Below are 20,005 nucleotides of genomic sequence, written 5' to 3' on the forward strand. Positions count from 1 at the left end.
TGGAATTAAAATTGTAATGATGTGTGACGGGGGCACCAAATACATGATAAATCCTATACCATACCTGGGTAAAGGAACTCGAACAGGTGGTTTGCCTCTAGGCGATTACTTCGTTCGAGAGCTTAGCAGACCAATTTGGGGTTCCAATAGAAACATAACTATGGACAATTGGTTCACTTTCATTCCAATGGCTGAAGAGCTCTTGAAACCTCCGTACAACCTGGCCATTGTTGGAGCGCTTCCAAAGAACAAACGTGAAATTCCTCCTGAACTTCTCCAGACAAAATAGCGTACTGAACGGAGTTCAATGTTTTGCTTTGACCAGGGGCGTACCATGGTTTCATACGTCCCAAAACGAAACAAAATGGTTGTTCTACTGTCTAAAATGCACGAGAGATCTTTTTTGGCCTGCCCAATTTGAAAACCAGAAGTAATCGAGTACTAGAACTCGACTAAAGGTGGGATTGATACCTTCGACTAAATGTGTAGTGACATGTCCTGTTCGAGGAAAACTAAAAGGTGGCCCTTATGTGTATTTTATGGGCTCCTAAACATCACTTCCATCAACTCTTAACCACGGTCTTTCAACCACGGAAAGATTGGAGAGAAGCCTCCTACAAGGAAATGTTATATGAAGGAACTCTACCGAGAGCTAGTGCAGCCTCACGTACAGCAAAGGCTCTTAGGTAGAAATTTGAGCCGCTCACTCCGTGAACACATCGAAGATGTCGCAGGTATTGCTAGTTCTTCTGGAAGCCCAACATGTTAGGACCAAAAACGCAAAATTTGCTCACTCTGTCCCTCGAAACTCCATAGAATGACGACCACCTTCTGTAACAAGTGTGGTGGGGCCATCTGTGCAGAACGTCAAACAAATATGTACCTCCCTTGTGGCAGCAAGATATAAATATTGACTAATTCTGCCATTTTTATATTGTTTCATATGTAGTCGATGCACTGTTAAAAATACTATTTGGTACCTCGGTTCCTCGATTTTTTGCAGGCATTCAAAGTCAAAGTCGTAAAATTTACGAAGCGACAGTATTAATGCAACTTTTAAAATTTACGAAGCGACAGTATTAATGCAACTTTTAGGAACCGACAGTATTCCAGGGTTAAAAAGGCGTTTGGTATTTTCTTGGATAGGGCTATTCCACCAGTTATTAGAAGAAAAACAAAGGTCCTTCATCAAATTTTGAAGGACGTTCTTATGGACCAAAAAAGATTGTAAAAGAGGAAATATTCAAGGGAGTATTTTTCCTTACCAAGAAGGAAAAAAATTTTGACGCTCCATGGCGCAATATTACTATCTAAATCACAGATTATTGTGAAACTTAATAGATAATCTGTGCTTAAACTAGATTGTCCCTTTGTGGTAAAACATTTTGTGGAAAATTTCAAATAGTCCCACCACTTTATGGATCCCTCTCCCACTATTTATGAAATTCCGGCTATTTCCCTGTTGCAGTGTTGATTAGAAGTTAGCACTAGAAATTTCCGTATTTGCTAAAAATTAATCCAAACCCCCCTTTTAGAAATCCTGGATAGGCAACTCAGTTAAGTCATACCTCTGATATGGACAGTAGCGAATCACTTCGCCGGCTGACCATATTTCTTTCTGCTTTCACAATCAATAATAATACAAATTCGCACCATTATGCAGAGATTGCATATATACACTGGATCGCGGGGTTCACACCCTCCTGGATTCGACTTTGGCAATCATTCCACATTATTGGGATAGTGGTAGATATTCTGTTTGTATTACCATCTATTATCACAAATCCTATCATTTATTTGTTATATTCATCTTATAAGTATTTCAGAAATTTAGTCGGATAAAGTTTTTGCGGATCGTGTCAAACAACAGTTTTTGTGGGTTTTTTTTCTCGAGATATTGGCCAAACTATGATGAGAGAGTGATCAAGTAAAGTGCTAAGGCACGTATTAACTGGTCATCTACTTTTAAAAAAAGTAAGCGAAGACACACTATGTCCACAAGATTTTGTAAGTTAATGTCGGAGGTCGCTATTAAACCTAACAGCAATCAAGCCTAGTAAGCGTCCACGGTAGAACCTGCGTGAGAACAGGGTGAGAACAGCCCGTGGAAGAATAGGTGGGGTACAATATGGCAGATCTACAGGCCTCAAGTTCCGAAGGAATTTTTTTTAATGTCAAAGACCCGGTTAAGCCTGTAAGTTAAGAAAGTGGAGTAAGAGTGGGATAAAAAAACATCATTAAGAACATTCCAGAGAGTAGACTTTAATTAAAATCATTTTGTATTCAGAGGATCAGCTCGTTTGGATGTCAATAATTGTATTCAAAGCCTTTGATGGCGGTAACTTTGACATTATCATAATTAAACGAAACTCCAACATGATGTTGGCACATTAAAAATGGAACAAATTCATGACGTGCCCTAGAAGTTTACGGTCATTTCTCTTTCATTTAAGCCCATTACTTTAAATGTCAATATCATCTGATCCAGATATGTATCTTCAAAACTAAGGCAGACCCATCTTGATGAATAACCAAATTCAGTTTCCGGTGAGTAATCTCATGAAAATTCATTACTTTTTCCCTGCCAATTTTTTTTACTTGTTATCTTTTCAAGTTTTGCAACACGCGGTATTAAACCTTCATTCAAATGTCACCTGATGCAGCGTCTTGGAATTAAATTCAATTTAGTGCCCTGGTATGTTTACACCCGCACTGTATAAAAGATTAAATAAAACAAACACGTTTTTCAACTGAAAGTAAGGAGCAACATTAAAATGAACATCGATTATTTCGTATGTGAGGGGGTTCACCCCATAGTCAATACCTCGCTCTTTACGCTAAAGTTCCAATTTTGTTCAAATTCTTTAGGAATAACCCTGAATCACAAAGACTGTTTACTTAGAATAGATAGCTCTTTAGAAAGTACTAAGTAAACTTTAGCGTAAAGAGCGAGGTATTGATTAGGGGACGAGTCCCCTAATATATATAATAATTTTTGTTCGTGTTAAGTTTTAATGTAGGTCCTTACTTTCAGCTGAAAAAACTTGTTTTCTTTTATTTAATTTCTGATATTTTAAATAATGCTGGGAAATCTGGCACCCCCTTCATAGAAATGTCTCTTCCCCATGAAAACATACTTCATGGAAAGATCCTCCCATTTAATCCCCTCCCCCGACCCCCACTAGAAAACATCACCTCGGAAAATGTTTTCATATTTTCTAATAACCAATACAACATGTAAACTATGGACAAAGTTCTCTACTTGTAGCCCTTCCCCCGAACACTATGACAGATTAAGTAGCTTCCGGTGTTATAACAATTAGATTTTCGACTATGTTGAAAAAAATGGCTATCTCAAAATTTTGATCGGGTGACTTTGGGAAAAAACTGAGCGTGAGAGAGGGCCTGGTTGCCCTCTAATTTTTTGGTCACTTAAAAAGGCACTAGAAATTTCAATTTCCGTTTGAACGAGCCCTATCGCAATATTCTAGTACCACTGGATCGACACGACCACCCCTGGGAAAAACAAACAAATAAACACGCATCCACTAAGTTGAATGTAGAGGAAAAAACGTGTTAAACGTGTTAATTGTAGACTTTTCCAGAATATTTGTTTTCCGGAAAGAACTCAGATAAACTGAGATGAAAATATGTCATGCTGCCGTCACCTGAGTCATGATCCATGCCAGTGAGACCTGGCTTCGGTTATCATAGCGCTATTGCGCTGCCTATTATTTCTGGGAATTTTAACAGGTATTTGTATCTGCTGCGCTTAAGTTTAAAATGGCCTTTACTTTTCTTTGAAAAACCTATTTTTTGGAAAGGTTTTTTTTTAATTAATTTTTGCTCGTTTTTGGTTACAAAAAGTTTCAAGTTTTTAAAAATTCCTTATTTCAAAAAAAAAAAAAAAATCAAATGTTCATCAAAGTATCAAAACTGATATCAAGGTAACAATATCAAAGTGACAAAATGGGTTTGTGTCAACCTCGGAGTTTTTATTATCTGATGTTTGAACTATTTTTAACATGATGGCTATCTCCAAATTTTTATTGGATGGATTTTAAGAAATAAGGGCGCGGAGGGGGGCCATCCGATAAAAAATTTATCGGAAGAGTCTGGGGGAAAAGGGCTTGGGAGGGGGGGGGTAATTGTCCTTAGGTCTCTTTTGACTCTTTAAAAGTGAATTAAAACTTTCTATTGTCAGTCAAATGAGACCTCTCTGAAGTTTATACGAGCATCCCTTCTATAAGAACCATTAATACCCCAAGAGTATAACTTAAAACGCCTGTCCCTGGGCCCTGGGGGGTTGTGTCGACCCCAGAGTTTTAATACCTCATGTTTGAACTATTTTAAACAAAATGGTGAGCTCAAATTTTTATCGGATAGGTTTATCCATCCGATAAACCCAAAGACGTGGAGGGTGGGAGGGGCTAGTTGCCCTTCGATCTTTTTTTTACTCTGAAAAAATGAACTAGAACTTTTAATTTCCATTCAAATGAACCCCCTATGAGGTTTATACTAGCATCCCTTTCATAAGAACCATATACGGCCTCAGGACATAGCTTACAATGCCTGTCCCCCGGGGACAGGAGGGGTTTTGTCGACACCGGAGTTTTTGTTATATGACCTTTGAACAATCAGAGGCAACGCTGTAGCATTGCCTATAGTAAAGGCCATACGGCTCCAACGTTTTATTATTATTTTTTATTTTTTTTCCCAGAGGCACTTCATACGGATGGGGTCGTCGTAGAATCTTCAAAAGGGACTCATTCGATTGGAAATCGAGAGTTCTAGTATCCTTTTTGATGGTCGAAAATGATTGGAGGGCAACTAGCCTCCCCCCCACGCCCATCAGTCCCCCAAACACCTCCAATCAAAATTTTGAGATAGCCATTTTGTTCAGCGTAGTTGATTTCCAGATAGAAAATATATTTTTGAGGAGGACACTATATAGTACTGCCCCCTTCTTTAACTGCCAAAACCCAAAGCCTTCTGTGTTGTTGGTACATCACTGAAAATAATTCTTTCGTATATTAAAAATTTATTATTTTCCGGTTCTTAAAGCATTGAAAATAAAAATAAAAATTGCAGTGAAAAAAATCTTGAACTAGTGGGTCTTCTAACAAATAGTATTAATATGTAACTGATATTCTATTTGATTTTGTTTATACTTTCCAAGACTGTTCAAGACTCATATAGTTTTTAAAAAGGCGCCAATGACGCAGTAAGTTTTAGGCTTCTGCAGTGAGGCGATATCCAAACTCTTGTTTGTAGCTATTTTTATTCGATTCAAACTTCATTTGCATATTCAATTTAAATTTCACTCGTTTTAAGATTTATTTATTCATTTGCATTAATATATATTGTATGTTAGTTCGCATTGATTATTTATTTAATTTCTGTTCGTTTTAAGTTTCATTTATGCTGTAATAGCAAACTTTTTTTTTTTCGTTTTAAGCTTGATTTCAATATTCAATCTAAGCATTGCTCGCTTTAAGATCTATTTATTCATTTATATTATTACTTGTTGTATGTTTTTGCTATGATTGTTTATTTAATTTCTGTTCGTTTTGGGTTTCATTTATTCTTTAATAGTAATTTCATCCCGTTATTACAATCCCGTTCAAGCTTGGGGTCTTTGGAACCAAACACTGTAGAGTAATGCCTTAACCACTCCTCTTCCGAAAGGTCAAATGAGCACGTTTTTCCACTGGTCTGGGATCTCTTGAAGAACTTCCACATCACTTTCGGGTTTTTTGAGGCTTGCTCTGAAACCTTGTCAGCTTCTTCTCTTTTCAGTTTTTTCCGTTAGATTTAGGTAGTCCTTCTTTGTGTTCCGAAATAGTTGGAAGATCACTCCCGATCTGGGCTTATCGAATTCCTTCCAGATAATGTACCACAAATTCAATTTAAGTTTCAACAATCAAATTGAAACTTAACTTCTGTTGTGTTATTTTATGAACTCATTTATATTTGAGTTTTTAATAATAAAAAAAAGTTTTTTCAATTGAAAGTAAGAAGCAACACTAAAACTTAAAATGAACAGAAATTATTACGTATATGAAAGGGATTTCCCCCTCCTCAACACCTCACTCTTTACGGTAAAGTGTTTTAGTACTATGAAAAAAGCTACTTATTGTTATAAATTAAACGGCCCTTGTGTTTCAGAAGTCATTATTAAAGAATTGGGACAAAATTCAAACTTTAGCATAAAGAGCGAGGTGCTGAGGAGGGGCAATTCCCTTCATATACGTAATAATTTCTGTTCGTTTTAAGTTTTATGTGGCTCTTTACTTTTAGTTGTAAAAAAACTTTTTTTTTTAATTTCTGATTGTTTTTCTAAATAATGCAAGGGAATCTGGCCTAACCACCACGGAGAAATCCCCCTCCCCACGGAAATATCCTCTAGACAATTCAATCCCGGTGAAAATTTAGCCCTAAGAATTACCCTTAACAAATCCAGGCGTAAAATTGAAACGGAAAAGAGAATCTGATGGTATAATTTTCATTAAGATTCTATGACTTTTAGGGGGATGTTCCCCCTTTTTTGAAAATCAGTCGAATTTTCGCAGGCTTGTAACTTTTGATCGGTAAAATTGGACCTAGTGAAACTCACATATTTGTAAACGGTATAATAAGCCAATTCTTTTGATGTATCTATTGGTATCAAAATTCTGGTTTTTAGAGTTTCGGTTAGTATTGAGCCGGGTCGGTCCTTACAGTTCGTTACCACGTTGTGTTTGATAAATATACAGCTCTATTTAAAGTTTACAAACAATTTAATGAATCATGCTTGCCTCGGAGTCACACAATTAAAAATATGAAGGTTGTTTAAGGGCGTAGGTCATGTGTTGGTCAAAATTAGCAACTCTGGGTGGAACTGAAACAAAACCTGCCTAATAAATATCTTCCTACAATCTGCTAAATTATTTGGTGCAATACCCTCCTTGCAGTATTAAAAAAAAGTTTCACGATGGGCGTTACAAACTTAAAAAGGCCTGTAAGCTAGTGATTTATACACGCTTTGTTTTGACTGAATATCTTGTCAAAAACTACCATTTATGTAATTACTTACACGTTTATTCTTCTAGGCTGATGTTCCTTGCTGCCACTCATGGTTTAGCCCACAAATGACTTCCGTTACTTAGCTTAAGAAAAAACTAAACCATAAATGGTATGGCGTAAGGCGATTATAACTCGCCATAGTTTAACTTCTAGTTTGACTTCTCAATAGTTTGACTTCTCGTGGTACGGTAGATTTAGTCTCTTCTTATGAATCAAATAAATAAAAAAAAGCAAACAAGTTTTTCAGCTAAAAGTAAGCATTAAAATAAAAAATTATTTCATATACGAAGGAGTTATCCCCTCCTCAATATCTTGCTCTTCGCGCAAAAGTTCTTGGCAATTTTAAAAAAGCTTCCTATTCTAATTAAACGGCCTTTGAATTTTAGGAGTTGTTCTTTAAAAATAGGACAAACAGTCCAACTTTAGCATAAAGAGTAAGGTACTGAGAAGGGGGACAACCCATTCATGTACAGAATAATTTCTTTTCGTTTTGAGTTTTAATGTTGCTCCTTATTTTAAGTTGAAATAACTTGTTTTTTTATATTTAATTTCTGATCATTTATCAAATAATGGAGGTAAATCTGGCTTTCCCTCCATGAAAAATTCTCTCCCCTCACGGTAAAATTCTCCTTGGAAAGTTCTTCCGGCGTAAAATCACTACCCCGTATGATTTCTTTCAGGCAATTCCATCCTCGCTGAACCCCCCCCCCTCCGTGAAATTTCTTGCGGAAGATTCAGCCTTAAAAAATCTCCTTAGCATAGTTTCATTTCAAAATAACTAAGTTCTAATCCTTTTTACTATCACTCCAGAAATTCCCCCTTCTTTGGAAATTATTTCCCGGAAATCCATAAATGCTGAAAATTTCCCCTGAAACATTCCCTTGGCAAAGAGAAAGTAATACTAATAAAAGGAATTTCATATAGGAATTCTGTCAAATCTCCCCACTGTAAAATTTACCCTGGAAAGTTCACTCCCAGAAATTTCCCTCCAAAAAGAAAATTATCCCCAAGGAAGCCCACCCCAATCACCCCCCTCCCCCCCCCCCCAAAAAAAAACAGTGTGATTTGCATTTTACTGAAAACAAAATGTTTATTTTGGGTTTAATTTATTTATTGATGGTGATTCCCCTTCCGTGGAAATTATTTCCCGGAAATCCATACACGCTGAAAATTCCCCCGGACGAAATTTCCCCTGAAAAATTCCCTTGGCAAAGAGAAAGTAATACTAATAAAAAAAATTTCATATAGGAATTCTGTCAAATCTCCCCACTGTAAAATTTACCTTGGAAAGTTCACTCCCAGAAATTTCCCTCCAAACAGAAAATTATCCCCAAGGAAGCCCACCCCAATCACACCCCCCCCCCCAAAAAAAAGAAGTGTGATTTGCATTTTACTGAAAACAAAATGTTTATTTTGGGTTTAATTTATTTATTGATGGTGATTTATGAGTTTTGCGCTTGGAAGATAATTTGAATTTATTTCTGCTCATTTTTGGTTTAATGAAGCTATTTACTTTCATTTGAAAAATTTTTTTTAACGAAAAAGATTTCCTAAATTATTTTCTGTTCTTTTTTATTGACATAATGTTTTTCATGAAAAAAAAATATTTTATATCTTTTTTTTTTTTTCTATAAAAATTCATAATCTGGCTTACTGTTTGTGTGTTGAGGAAATTTTTCAACAATTTTCCTTCTCCACACAAATAGCATCGTTTAATTTAGTTTTATACCTCCTAAGGTTGACCTGAAAAATAAAACTTAATACCATTCCTGAAATATCCTATCTGTGCTCCTTGACAGCCTAGACAAACTTACATACTTTTGATTTCTTTAAATTTTAAGAGCAGAAGTAGTAATAGTAGTAGCCCTTAAAGTGTCAATACCCCCAGTGGTTTTCGAAATATTGATGAGGAGTCTTATTAGGTAGTAATATATAGGACTAGGAGTCCTATAAGTAGTAATAGTAGTAGCCCTTAAAGTGTCAATACCCCCGGTGGTTTTCGAAATATCGATGAGGAGTCTTATTGGCAACCAAACACACAATGCTTTTTGATTTAGTTTTAAAGTAACATTTAGTTTTAAAGCATAATGGGCACCTTTCAGAACTATGGAAAGTTGATGTGCCCAAACTGGTAGTAAGGCTATAATTACCACAGAACTAGGTACGGAACTAGATCATATAAAGCGAGCAGAACACGATCTAGTGCCAACTAAAATAGTATACAACATGGAGTTTATAGCATGAGCGAGTAAATCGTGTCAGCACATACTGATTACACTTAAGAATTATGTAAATGACGCCTGTCTTTATATAGGTCAATAACCCAAATTATGATGTTCGTCATTCAAATGGTCTTAACTAAGGACATGAATATCATGATAAAACCAAATGATAATAATAAGAATATTTTGTTTTATTTGGATTGAATGAAACAGGTAAAGGGTTGACATTTTAATCGCTTATCAACTAAAGGTAAGTCTGAGGAAATGGTGACTCCCACGCCACATTAGATAAATCTCAAAATCGGATTAGAATATAATCATCATCACAAGTCAATTGATTCAATTGACATTACTTCACTTCTTAGCTGTGGTCGCTATAATACACAAGTACCAAGTGAGGAGTGCGACTAATATAAAGTATTGTTTGGTATCGGAATATGCATAAATTTGAAACTAATAAAGTCGTAGACGCAGAGAAAAGAATTTTAATATAGAAATCCAGAAAAATCCTTAGAAATCCAGTACAATCCTAAGTAATCAAGTAGTAAGGTGGTTATGAATTTGAACCACTAAGGACACCAACATCGAGGACCCAACCACCAAGGACCCCAACCACTAAGGACACCAACCACCAAGGACTCCAACTTCCAAGGGCCCCCAATACCCCCTCTCCCAACTTTTTAGCCGCCCCCCCCCATTTTTTTTACATTTTTTGTAAGTGTAATTTATTTGAACTTTATTTTTATTTTTTATATTTTTTAACATAGAAATTTTTTCGACTTTTTTTTACATGTCTTAGAATGACATGAAACACATATAAAACAAAAAATTCACATTTAATATTTTCGAAATAAAAAATGGCAATGATATACATAAGTTACTCGTGACTTTTATTATTAGAAAAATAATGTTTGTAGTAACACTTTTCTTGTTTTTACTTAGAATTCTTTCGGACTTGAAAAAACTTTCAACTTTTTTTGTAATTTATGTGACTGCACCAAAGTACTCTATGGCTGCTCATCGATACTACGCGGCTGTCTCAGTGGCACTCTATGGCTAGTTATCGACACTACCTAGTTTATTGTATATTTTAAATCAGTATTTTCGGTATATTGGAAGGATAAACACTTGCATCATATTTAAAAAAGTGAAGATGAAATATTCGAAGAAAGTGTGTGCACATGATAAAGTCATCGTTGCTTTGAATGCTGAAAAAGATAAATATATGGTTTGTAAAGCAAGTACTAGTGGGGCTCTCATTGGATATGTATGCGTGCGTTGTCATGACAGTGAGAGATTAAATTTCTTTGGAGTAACGAAACAATTCAGCTCTTATGATGGTGGATATGCGAGAGTATCATTTCCAGATATGATACTGCTCAGAGAGGATGCCAAAATAAAAATAATAGTTCATGAAAAGGGGCATCTTTTTGCTAGTGCTTGTGATAACGCGCGATTATACGATAACACAGGCTTATGGAGTGAGAGAGACAAAAATGAATACAAACACATAATCACAGGCACAAAGAAAGAAAGAGACAAAATCGCAGACAAACACATAAATTCAGACATGCAAACCAACAAAGACAGGCACTTGAACATGCGAAAATCCGCCAACACACACAAACACAGGTTTGGAGAGTGAGAGAGATAAAAAAGCATACAAATACACAATACAGACATAGAAACAGTCAAAGGCAGACACTGGGACAAGCAAACGCCCACCCAACACACAGGCTTAGAGAGTGAGAGAGACATACAACGCATACAAACACATAAATTCAGACATGCAAACCGACAAAGACAGGCGATAGGACAAGCAAACACCCGCCTAAACACACGGGCAAAGAGAGTGAGAGAGACAAAAACCGATACAAATACATTAATTCAGACAATCATTTTTGTCTCTCTCACTCTCTAAGCCTGTGTGTTTGGGTGGGTATTCGCTCGTCCCAGTGTCTGTCTTTGACTGTTTGCCTGTCTAAATTGTGTATTTGTATGCGTTTTTGTCTCTCTCATTCTCTAAGCATGTGCCTCTGGGTGGGTGTTTGCTTGTCCCAGTGTCTGTCTTTGACTGTTTGTATGTCTGAATTGTGTATTTGTATGAATTTTTGTCTTTGTCGCTCTCTGGGCCTGTCTGTGTGTGAGTGGATTTTTGCTTGTTCCAGTGCCTGTCTTTGTCGGTTTGAATGTCTGAATTTATGTGTTTTTGTATGCGTTTTTGTCTCTCTCACGCTCCGTGCCTGTGTGTCTGGGCGGGTGTTTGTTTTTCTCAGTGTCTCTTTGTATGTTTAAATTGTGTATTTGTATGTGTTTTTGTCTCTCTCACTCTCTAAGCCTGTGTATCTGGGCGGGCGTTTGCTTGTCTCAGTGACTGGCTGTGTCGGTTTTTATGTCTGAGTTTATGTCTTTGTATGAGTTTTTGTCTCTCTCACTCTCTAAGCCTGTGTGTATGGGTGGGTGTTTGCTTGTCCCTGTGTCTGTCTTTTTCTGTTTGTATGTCTGAATTTATGTGTTTGTATGTATTTTTGTCTCTCTCACGCTCCGTACCTGTGTGTCTGGGCGGGTGTTTGTTTTTCTCAGTGTCTGTCTTTGTCTGTTTTTATGTTAGAATTGTGTATTTGTACGTGCTTTTGTCTCTCTAACTCTCCAAGCCTGCGTGTCCGGGCGGGTGTTTGCTTGCCCCCGTGCCTGTCTTTGTCCTGTTTTTTGTCTGAATCTATTTATTTGTATATTTTTTTTTGTCTCTGTCACTCTCTTTGCCTGTGTGTCCGGGCGGGTGTTTGCCTGTCCCAGTGTCTGCCTTTGTCGGTTTGCATGTCTGAATTTATGTGTTTGTATGCTTTTTTGTCTCTCTCACTCTCTTAGCCTGTGTGTATGGGGGGGTGTTTGCTTGTCCCTGTGTCTGGCTTTGACTGTTGGCATGTCTAAATTGTGTATTTTTATGTATTGAAAAAGCTCAGACATACATTTTTCTAAAGGCAATGGAAAAAGTATGTCAATTAAAGTAAAAGTATATAAAAATGAATAAAAGTAATTAATAAAAAAATACACAAAACAAGGGCCTACTTACAAAAACTAAGATAAAAACTCCCAGCATTCAGTAATGTTGAGTAATGCCGAAGCGTTGGACGGATATTTTTAACAATATCAATAGTTTTGAACTTCTTTATCAAATACTAAAATATCTAATGCTTTTAGACTCGATAGCTTATAAAAAGGAACGCATTGTCAAAGTAGTTTGTTCAAAGTAAAAAACTAAAATAAAGAAAATCAAATAAAAATTGTTAATACAATATTTTTAATTTAACTTTGAATACCAAAAAACAATATATGTGACACTTTTATACTTCATAACTGTAAAAAATTAACTTTCAAAGTGACAATTAGATAAATGTAATCACTCCGGTAAAAAAAAATAAATGATAATAAAACACAAAATACGTATCCGCTCAGGGGGAAAATACAAAAATTCCCAGCATTCCGTTCAGGGGAAATATTTCTGATTATAGTGTGCTTCATATATCAGCTCGTGGGTACTCTTGCAATGCAAGCAAAAGTTGATTGAATATATTCACCGAAATTGCCCCTTATTAAGTTGTTTTTCTTGTGTTTCCTGTTATTATACGAACTTTCTTGTGTACTAATAACTGCACTAATTACTAATAAACAAATATATATTTAGAATCACCATAAAATATGATTCTTTGATTGATTGTTATCAATAGCTAGGCTCTTACAATTTCGTTATTGACAAGGATCGTTATTTACTTGCCATTCATTACTATGAAGAATTTAATTTTTATGCGTGTGTGTTACACCAACCAAATGGGGTGTTCCCATTTGAGCGCTTTCCCATTTGAGCGCCACGGAATTTTGTTCCATTTGAGCGCCACGGAATTTTGTTCCCATTTGAGCGCCACGGAGTACCATTTGAGCGCCAAACCCAAAATTGTGATTTTGCGGTGGATGAAGCGTGGTTTGCTGCCACATTGACCTGTACAAATATTTATTGCCACGAAGACAACGAACAAAACTGAGGATTTTATTGGGTCAATGGTTGTGAAATAACTCTGTACTGAGAGTTAAGAAGCTAAACGTTTGTTAAGCTTGTGAAGAATATAAGTGAAGATTTTACGCACGTTCATAGGGTAAGAACTGATTGCCGCTGAAGAAGGCTTGCTCGTCAAGTCGAAATATTCGGCTCTTTTTTTAGAGTTATTTCACAACGATCGTTTAGAAATGGAACGAAATCACCCAAAAATCGTGCCAAAAACGGATAATTCAAATTAATATATTGGTAAAAATACAAACAAAAACTGCTAATATCACACATCCGGCGAAATGTTATGTGCGACACCCAAGAGAAGCTCGTCTGCTGTTCGAGTTCCAGCCCTGTACTCCGTCGACAGCTTTTCGAGTCGTTAGTTAAGCCTTGCATACTTCTTGTTAGTCCGATGGATGACATGACCCAGGAGTAGCTGTGTCCTTGCAGAATCGACGACTGCTTGTTCTTCCTTCAGGAAAGAGATAAACTGCCACAAGTTCGGGTGGTAGCGACCGACTCTTCGGTTAAACCGCATGTGCCATGATTCGAGGTCGTTGTTTGTCCTTCGCTGGATGCCGTAGACTGACCAGAAATGAGGAGGACATTGGTCGAACCACTGACGGCTGAAGTAAGTGACAAACGGACGAGCCGAAGGCCAGGTACGAACGATGTGAGAAATGATTGGACCAGAATTGATTCTGACGATCGCTGGAGGTAGGAACGCCAGAGCCAGAAGCTTTCGAACGTAGAGGTTGAAGTCTGCATCGGTCATGTACAGCTCACGGACTGAGTGACGCCCCAAGTTTCTGATTACTGCTTGGCAAAAGTGGAAGTAACACCCACGGTGCTTGGTGGCCGGAAAAACTTGCTTCACGGATGTCAGCAGACCGGTCTCAAAATCAGAGACGACGGTCGTCGGGCGAAGTGTCACTCCTTTCATCGCAGCCTGTAGGATCAGCTCGCTGAAGACGTCGTTGTAAAGCTGCGCAGACTTGCTCTCCATGAGCACGAAGACAGCGGGAAGTTGCTTGTCGCCGAAGAAAACGTGAACGGTGAACAACTGGCCGAATGGGGAAGGAGCTGAGTCGAAGAGAGTTAAGAAGCTAAACGTTTGTTAAGCTTGTGAAGAATATAAGTGAAGATTTTACGCACGTTCATAGGGTAAGAACTGATTGCCGCTGAAGAAGGCTTGCTCGTCAAGTCGAAATATTCGGCTCTTTTTTTAGAGTTATTTCACAACGATCGTTTAGAAATGGAACGAAATCACCCAAAAATCGTGCCAAAAACGGATAATTCAAATTAATATATTGGTAAAAATACAAACAAAAACTGCTAATATCACACATCCGGCGAAATGTTATGTGCGACACCCAAGAAAAGCTCGTCTGCTGTTCGAGTTCCAGCCCTGTACTCCGTCGACAGCTTTTCGAGTCGTTCGTTCAGCCTTGCATACTTCTTGTTCGTCCGATGGATGACATGACCCTGGAGTAGCTGTGTCCTTGCAGAATCGACGACTGCTTGTTCTTCCTTCAGGAAAGAGATACTGCCACAAGTTCGGGTGGTAGCGACCGACTCTTCGGTTAAACCGCATGTGCCATGATTCGAGGTCGTTGTTTGTCCTTCGCTGGATGCCGTAGACTGACCAGAAATGAGGAGGACATTGGTCGAACCACTGACGGCTGAAGTAAGTGACAAACGGACGAGCCGAAGGCCAGGTACGAACGATGTGAGAAATGATTGGACCAGAATTGATTCTGACGATCGCTGGAGGTAGGAACGCCAGAGCCAGAAGCTTTCGAACGTAGAGGTTGAAGTCTGCATCGGTCATGTACAGCTCACGGACTGAGTGACGCCCCAAGTTTCTGATTACTGCTTGGCAAAAGTGGAAGTAACACCCACGGTGCTTGGCGGCCGGAAAAACTTGCTTCACGGATGTCAGCAGACCGGTCTCAAAATCAGAGACGACGGTCGTCGGGCGAAGTGTCACTCCTTTCATCGCAGCCTGTAGGATCAGCTCGCTGAAGACGTCGTTGTAAAGCTGCGTAGACTTGCTCTCCATGAGCACGAAGACAGCGGGAAGTTGCTTGTCGCCGAAGAAAACGTGAACGGTGAACAACTGGCCGAATGGGGAAGGAGCTGAGTCGAAGGTGCCGTCCATATACCATTCCGGGCTTCGTTCAAGCAGACTTAACGACTCGTCGGTTGCAAAGCAAATCGCAGCGTTATTTTGAAGCTGAAAGAGGAGGAATCTCTGGTTTGCAGACGTCTCACTGAAAGCCTGGGGCAAGGGCGTCGGTACGGATATAGTATCAGCGGGCAGTGGTGGTATCAGCTTGTTTCGTGATCTGTACATGGACGACTTCACGTGCTTATAGGGTAACTGAGGCAAAGCACTCAGCCCACTGGCAGCAGCACTTGCGACCTGGCCGTCGTAGATAGCGGGAATCGGACGAGTAGTACGGGCTGACTCGCTTCGAAGGTCTGACCGGAATTTGTACTGCTGGGTCTGCAGAGGATCAGCGCTGTGGTCGTGCGTACCAACTGAAACTGGTGAGCCGTCGCTGGAATCAGTGTGTAACCGCCCGAGACATCCCTTCTTCATGCATCTCCAGCTCTTCTTTCTTCCTCCAGAAATCGGCTTATCGAATCTGTAGACGAAACCGTCGTGTTCTAGCAGTTGTTTATTCTTGGAGCTCTTCATTGTCAAACTGACTTATTAATACTAACCAGAAATATTGTTCCTGGCATCATTAAATACTTGTTATAAGAGGGTAAAAAAATATGCTCCCACACTAAATCCTATTGCATTTTGTGGGTAAACGGTTGTGCAATCGCTTACGCAATTAGGTCACCTAATTATCTGGCGCTCAAATGGGACACAACTGAACTAATTAAAATACGGCGCGCAACTAGGAAATTCCCATTTGCGCGCCATGGCGCTCACATGGGAAAGCGCTCAAATGGGATACACCCAACCAAATCATATAGAAACAATGTTTGTGGTAAACTGGAAAGGGGTCACTCAGTCAAAAATTAGAACTTATAATTCCCTTATTAAGGGTCAAAATCTATTTGTAGGCAGCCAATAATGGGGCAACACACATTTTTTCAATGGTTTTTCCCTCTTCATCTCTTTTTCCGTTGGTTTCCATATAATTACTTTATAGTCCCAAATTTCCAGGAGGGTAATGCCCCCTGGCCCCCTCCCCCCGCTGCCAGCACCAAAGTTTCTGGGTCATCGCCAACTTTTATAAAGAAAGGTTGGCATCTGGCATCTTGTTTGAACTGATGCCATACACAAATTTTCTCTCTGTATGATGGGAGGTATAGAGTGGGTCTATTGCAGTGCTTTCATTTCTACTATATTTTTGAGTAGACTACTTTATTTTGAATGTTTCTCCTCTAATATTTTTAGACCTACTTTAGTACTTTATTTCTACTTTAAATTTGGATTTCCCGCTTTTTTCCTTACCGAGCTTATGGATTTTTGTTGCGGATATAGGAATTTTGGATACAACGGTGGGATTTCGGCAAAAGTGATTGATAAACGTTCTTGTTTGTGTCGGACTTGGGTAGACCCGCGAAATTTGAAACAAAATAACCAATGTGGAAGGACAAATATAAATAGAAGCACCTATGCACATTTACGATTTTACTTGCTTAAAAAAGAAGGGCTAGAAGTTGTGAAGAGCCTTTGTTACAGTTTCACTGTAAAAGACTATGTGAAACAAATTCAGTGTGTTCAGTCTGTGAATCTTAAAAGAGAAGAGTTTTTCCTACCCGCCTCTAAGGTTTACCTGGGACTAGAAGCAACTGCCCGTCTGTTTTCCTTACAAGGAAAAGATACAATGTTCACGGAGAAATGCAAGAGCAGCAAAGAGATTGTCCAGAAATTTTATATTGAAGCTGTGGCCCAGCTAGTTGACCGATTTCCATTTGGTCACTACATTTACAACTTTGTAGAGACTGTAGACCCAAAAGTCGCATCAGATGGTGATGTTCTATCATTGCGGCTTTTTTGCCAAATGTTCGGGCACCCCTCGTGGGATTTTGGGCTTGGTGAAAAAGAGTGGCGGGCGTTGATGCTGCTTAGTCCAGACGACAGTTTGCTCAGCTGGCGGAAACCCGATTGATTTTTGGAACTGGGTGGCATCCATCAAGACGCCAAGTGGAGTGCTAAAGTTTACTAGCGTTCTTCATGTCATTTTTGACACTTCACTTTATGTTTATTTTTGGACTTCACTGCTCAAATGTCGTCGTGGAAAGACTTTTCAGCGTTTTGAAAACAGTAAAAAATGAAAAGAGGAATGGGATCAAAACCGTAACTTTAGCTGTGACGATTTCTGTCAAGTATGGGATGAAGGATGAAGGCCCCCCTACGTTTACCGAGAGTTTCATAAAAACAATGAAGTCCCTGAAATCCGATACGACTGCGTCCGAATGCGTTGCTTTTTTAGGCATTGGGAAAGACGATGGGGATGGCGACGACAACGATGAATCGGGGTATTAATCTTAGTAGTTGGCGTTTTCTCTTAGATCTTATTATTTGATAATTCTCATTAAATTTTTCTGAACACAGTTAAAGTGCGTCTGCATTCGGCATTTTCTGAAAAAACTGGGAGGCAGGTAGCAGTCTACACTAGTTAAAATCGAATTATTCAAAAGATCAAAATGCAGGCGCTGTCCTTAAATTAAGCTTTAAGTTATTCATTTTTGCTACTACACTCTGCTTAAAATTAACAACTCAATAAAAAAAAAGAAAAAACAAAAAAATTGCGTGAAAAAGCGACCGGTTGGATATCATTCATGCCAATCCTTCGTACAAATTCAAACAAAAACGAGGGTGTTGCAAAAGCAGCAATAGAGAAGGAAAAAATAACGGCAAAGAAAAACAAATAAATAAACTATATTCATATACTCCAGAATCTGACACCTGGACCCGGAATTTATAAATCAAAACCGAACTTAACTAGTCGATAAATACGAAGCTTTGTTTTAAACGTCAGAAGAAGATATTTTGGTACAAGTAAAAGGTCTTGGGTTTCAAAATGGGTCGTCTTGAACAAATGCTATTAAAAGTCAGCCTAATAGGTCTTTACTTGTAACTTGGAAAGAAGTCAGAAAATGGGGAAACTCTTAGAGATTTAGTAGAAATTTCTAGGGATTTTCCACCAGCCTTTTAGGGATTGAAAAAAATTGAAGTGGAAACACTGGTAGCATAGCGTACGGATCAATTTTGTTAACATTCCTGTTTAAATAGTAAGCACGATAATATGCTTACTTCCTGATTGTGTCCTACTATAATTCTACTCTCTTTTTCGCACTTAAATACTTTATTCCCACATTAGTGGAATGGAAGCACTGGTCTATTGCCTCTCCACGGTCAGCAGCCCCCTGCCAAATTTTGGCAGAAAGGAAGGATGTTTTTCCCAATCAGCTAGAAACTCATTGGGCAAGTACCTTAGGCGAAACGTATATGAGAATTATGATTTTCTGAGGCAAACATCCCCTCTATGACGTTTGAACAAAGGTACTCAGTTCCGTTTGGGTAAAGAGGGGACGAAGTTTTAAAGGTATTTTCAGACGGAGTTTTTAGACACCACTTTCGATCCCCATCTAGTTTCCATAGGAAATTACACCGATCTGTTTAGAATTTGTTGAAGACGCAGCTAAAGTGAAGCAGATTCGTCTCAAAATATTTTAGACCTCTAGTTCTTTTTCGGCCAAGGCGCTAGGAAGCTTCAAAACTTCTCAAAATTTAGGGATTCCCCGAACTACAAAACTTTTAAGCCTGACGTAAAGTAAAGATCAGCGGTCTAAAACTTCTTGGGTGAACTTTTTGTAGGTACACGCTTGACAGATTTTAGGAGAACCTCAGCACTTTTTATTTTTGTGGTGACTTTTTCAGCAGGCTATCACAGGAGCTATTGAAACTCGGGTGATTAATTCCAGGCAAACCAATCAAGCATTGTTCAAATGCCATATTTGCTCTACCACAATATAATATACCGTCCATTGGCTCTTCACCTTCGATGCGTCGTGCCCCTTCTCAATGCTGTCCCACAGTAGCCTGTGTGCACTCTTGTGATTACATCTCTTTATGATTGTGCTGCACGATTAGAGGCATAAAGTGGATACACATTCGTACTGACAATAGAAAAACTATTAGAAGACGTTTTATTTTAAGTAAAGCACGACAGCGCACCGGTCTCATTCCTGGTAACTTTTGTTTGGCTCAAGTTTGATGATTCATTTTACTTCTGTTCATCTTAGGGTTCATTTATTCGTTCAAAAATAATTTATGTCCTTTTTACATTTGACTTATGGCATTACTTGGTTTCAGCTCTTTTCAGGTTTTAACATCGGTGTTTACTTTTCCTCAAAAATATTTTTCTAAACATTTTTTTTTAATTAATACAAGACATACTTATTAATCAATTACATACAAATGATTCAATCTACATGACATCCTGAATCATGTAATAAACTTTGGAATAATACTGGAAGAGAATATATTATCTTGACCCCAAAACTAAAAAGGGTTCACGAAAAAAACGGAAGTAGTTCCTCCACGGATTGAAATACTAAACGTTATCTAATATATAAAACTTCACATGATTCATCCGCTTTATCTTAAAATGACTATTAGACCGGTCGTAAATTCTGATAA

The 20,005-nt window shown here is 38.2% G+C and overlaps 1 protein-coding gene across 1 annotated transcript; it reads right to left on the reverse strand.

The window, feature by feature from the left end:
* Positions 1 to 547: 547 nt before the first annotated feature.
* LOC148947708 (uncharacterized) lies at positions 548 to 15,493 on the reverse strand. The gene is made up of 2 exons (XM_089095985.1): positions 15,033 to 15,493; positions 548 to 614 (listed from the first exon to the last, which is right to left on the reverse strand). Exons 1-2 carry the CDS (start codon positions 15,491 to 15,493, stop codon positions 548 to 550), a joined length of 528 nt encoding a protein of 175 aa, XP_088952111.1.
* Between the last annotated feature and the right edge of the window lie 4,512 nt (positions 15,494 to 20,005).

Source organism: Artemia sp. Qi Xiang Cuo, chromosome 10 (assembly GCF_049724085.1).
Source record: "Artemia sp. Qi Xiang Cuo chromosome 10, ASM4972408v1, whole genome shotgun sequence".
NCBI classification, from domain to species: domain Eukaryota; kingdom Metazoa; phylum Arthropoda; class Branchiopoda; order Anostraca; family Artemiidae; genus Artemia; species Artemia sp. Qi Xiang Cuo.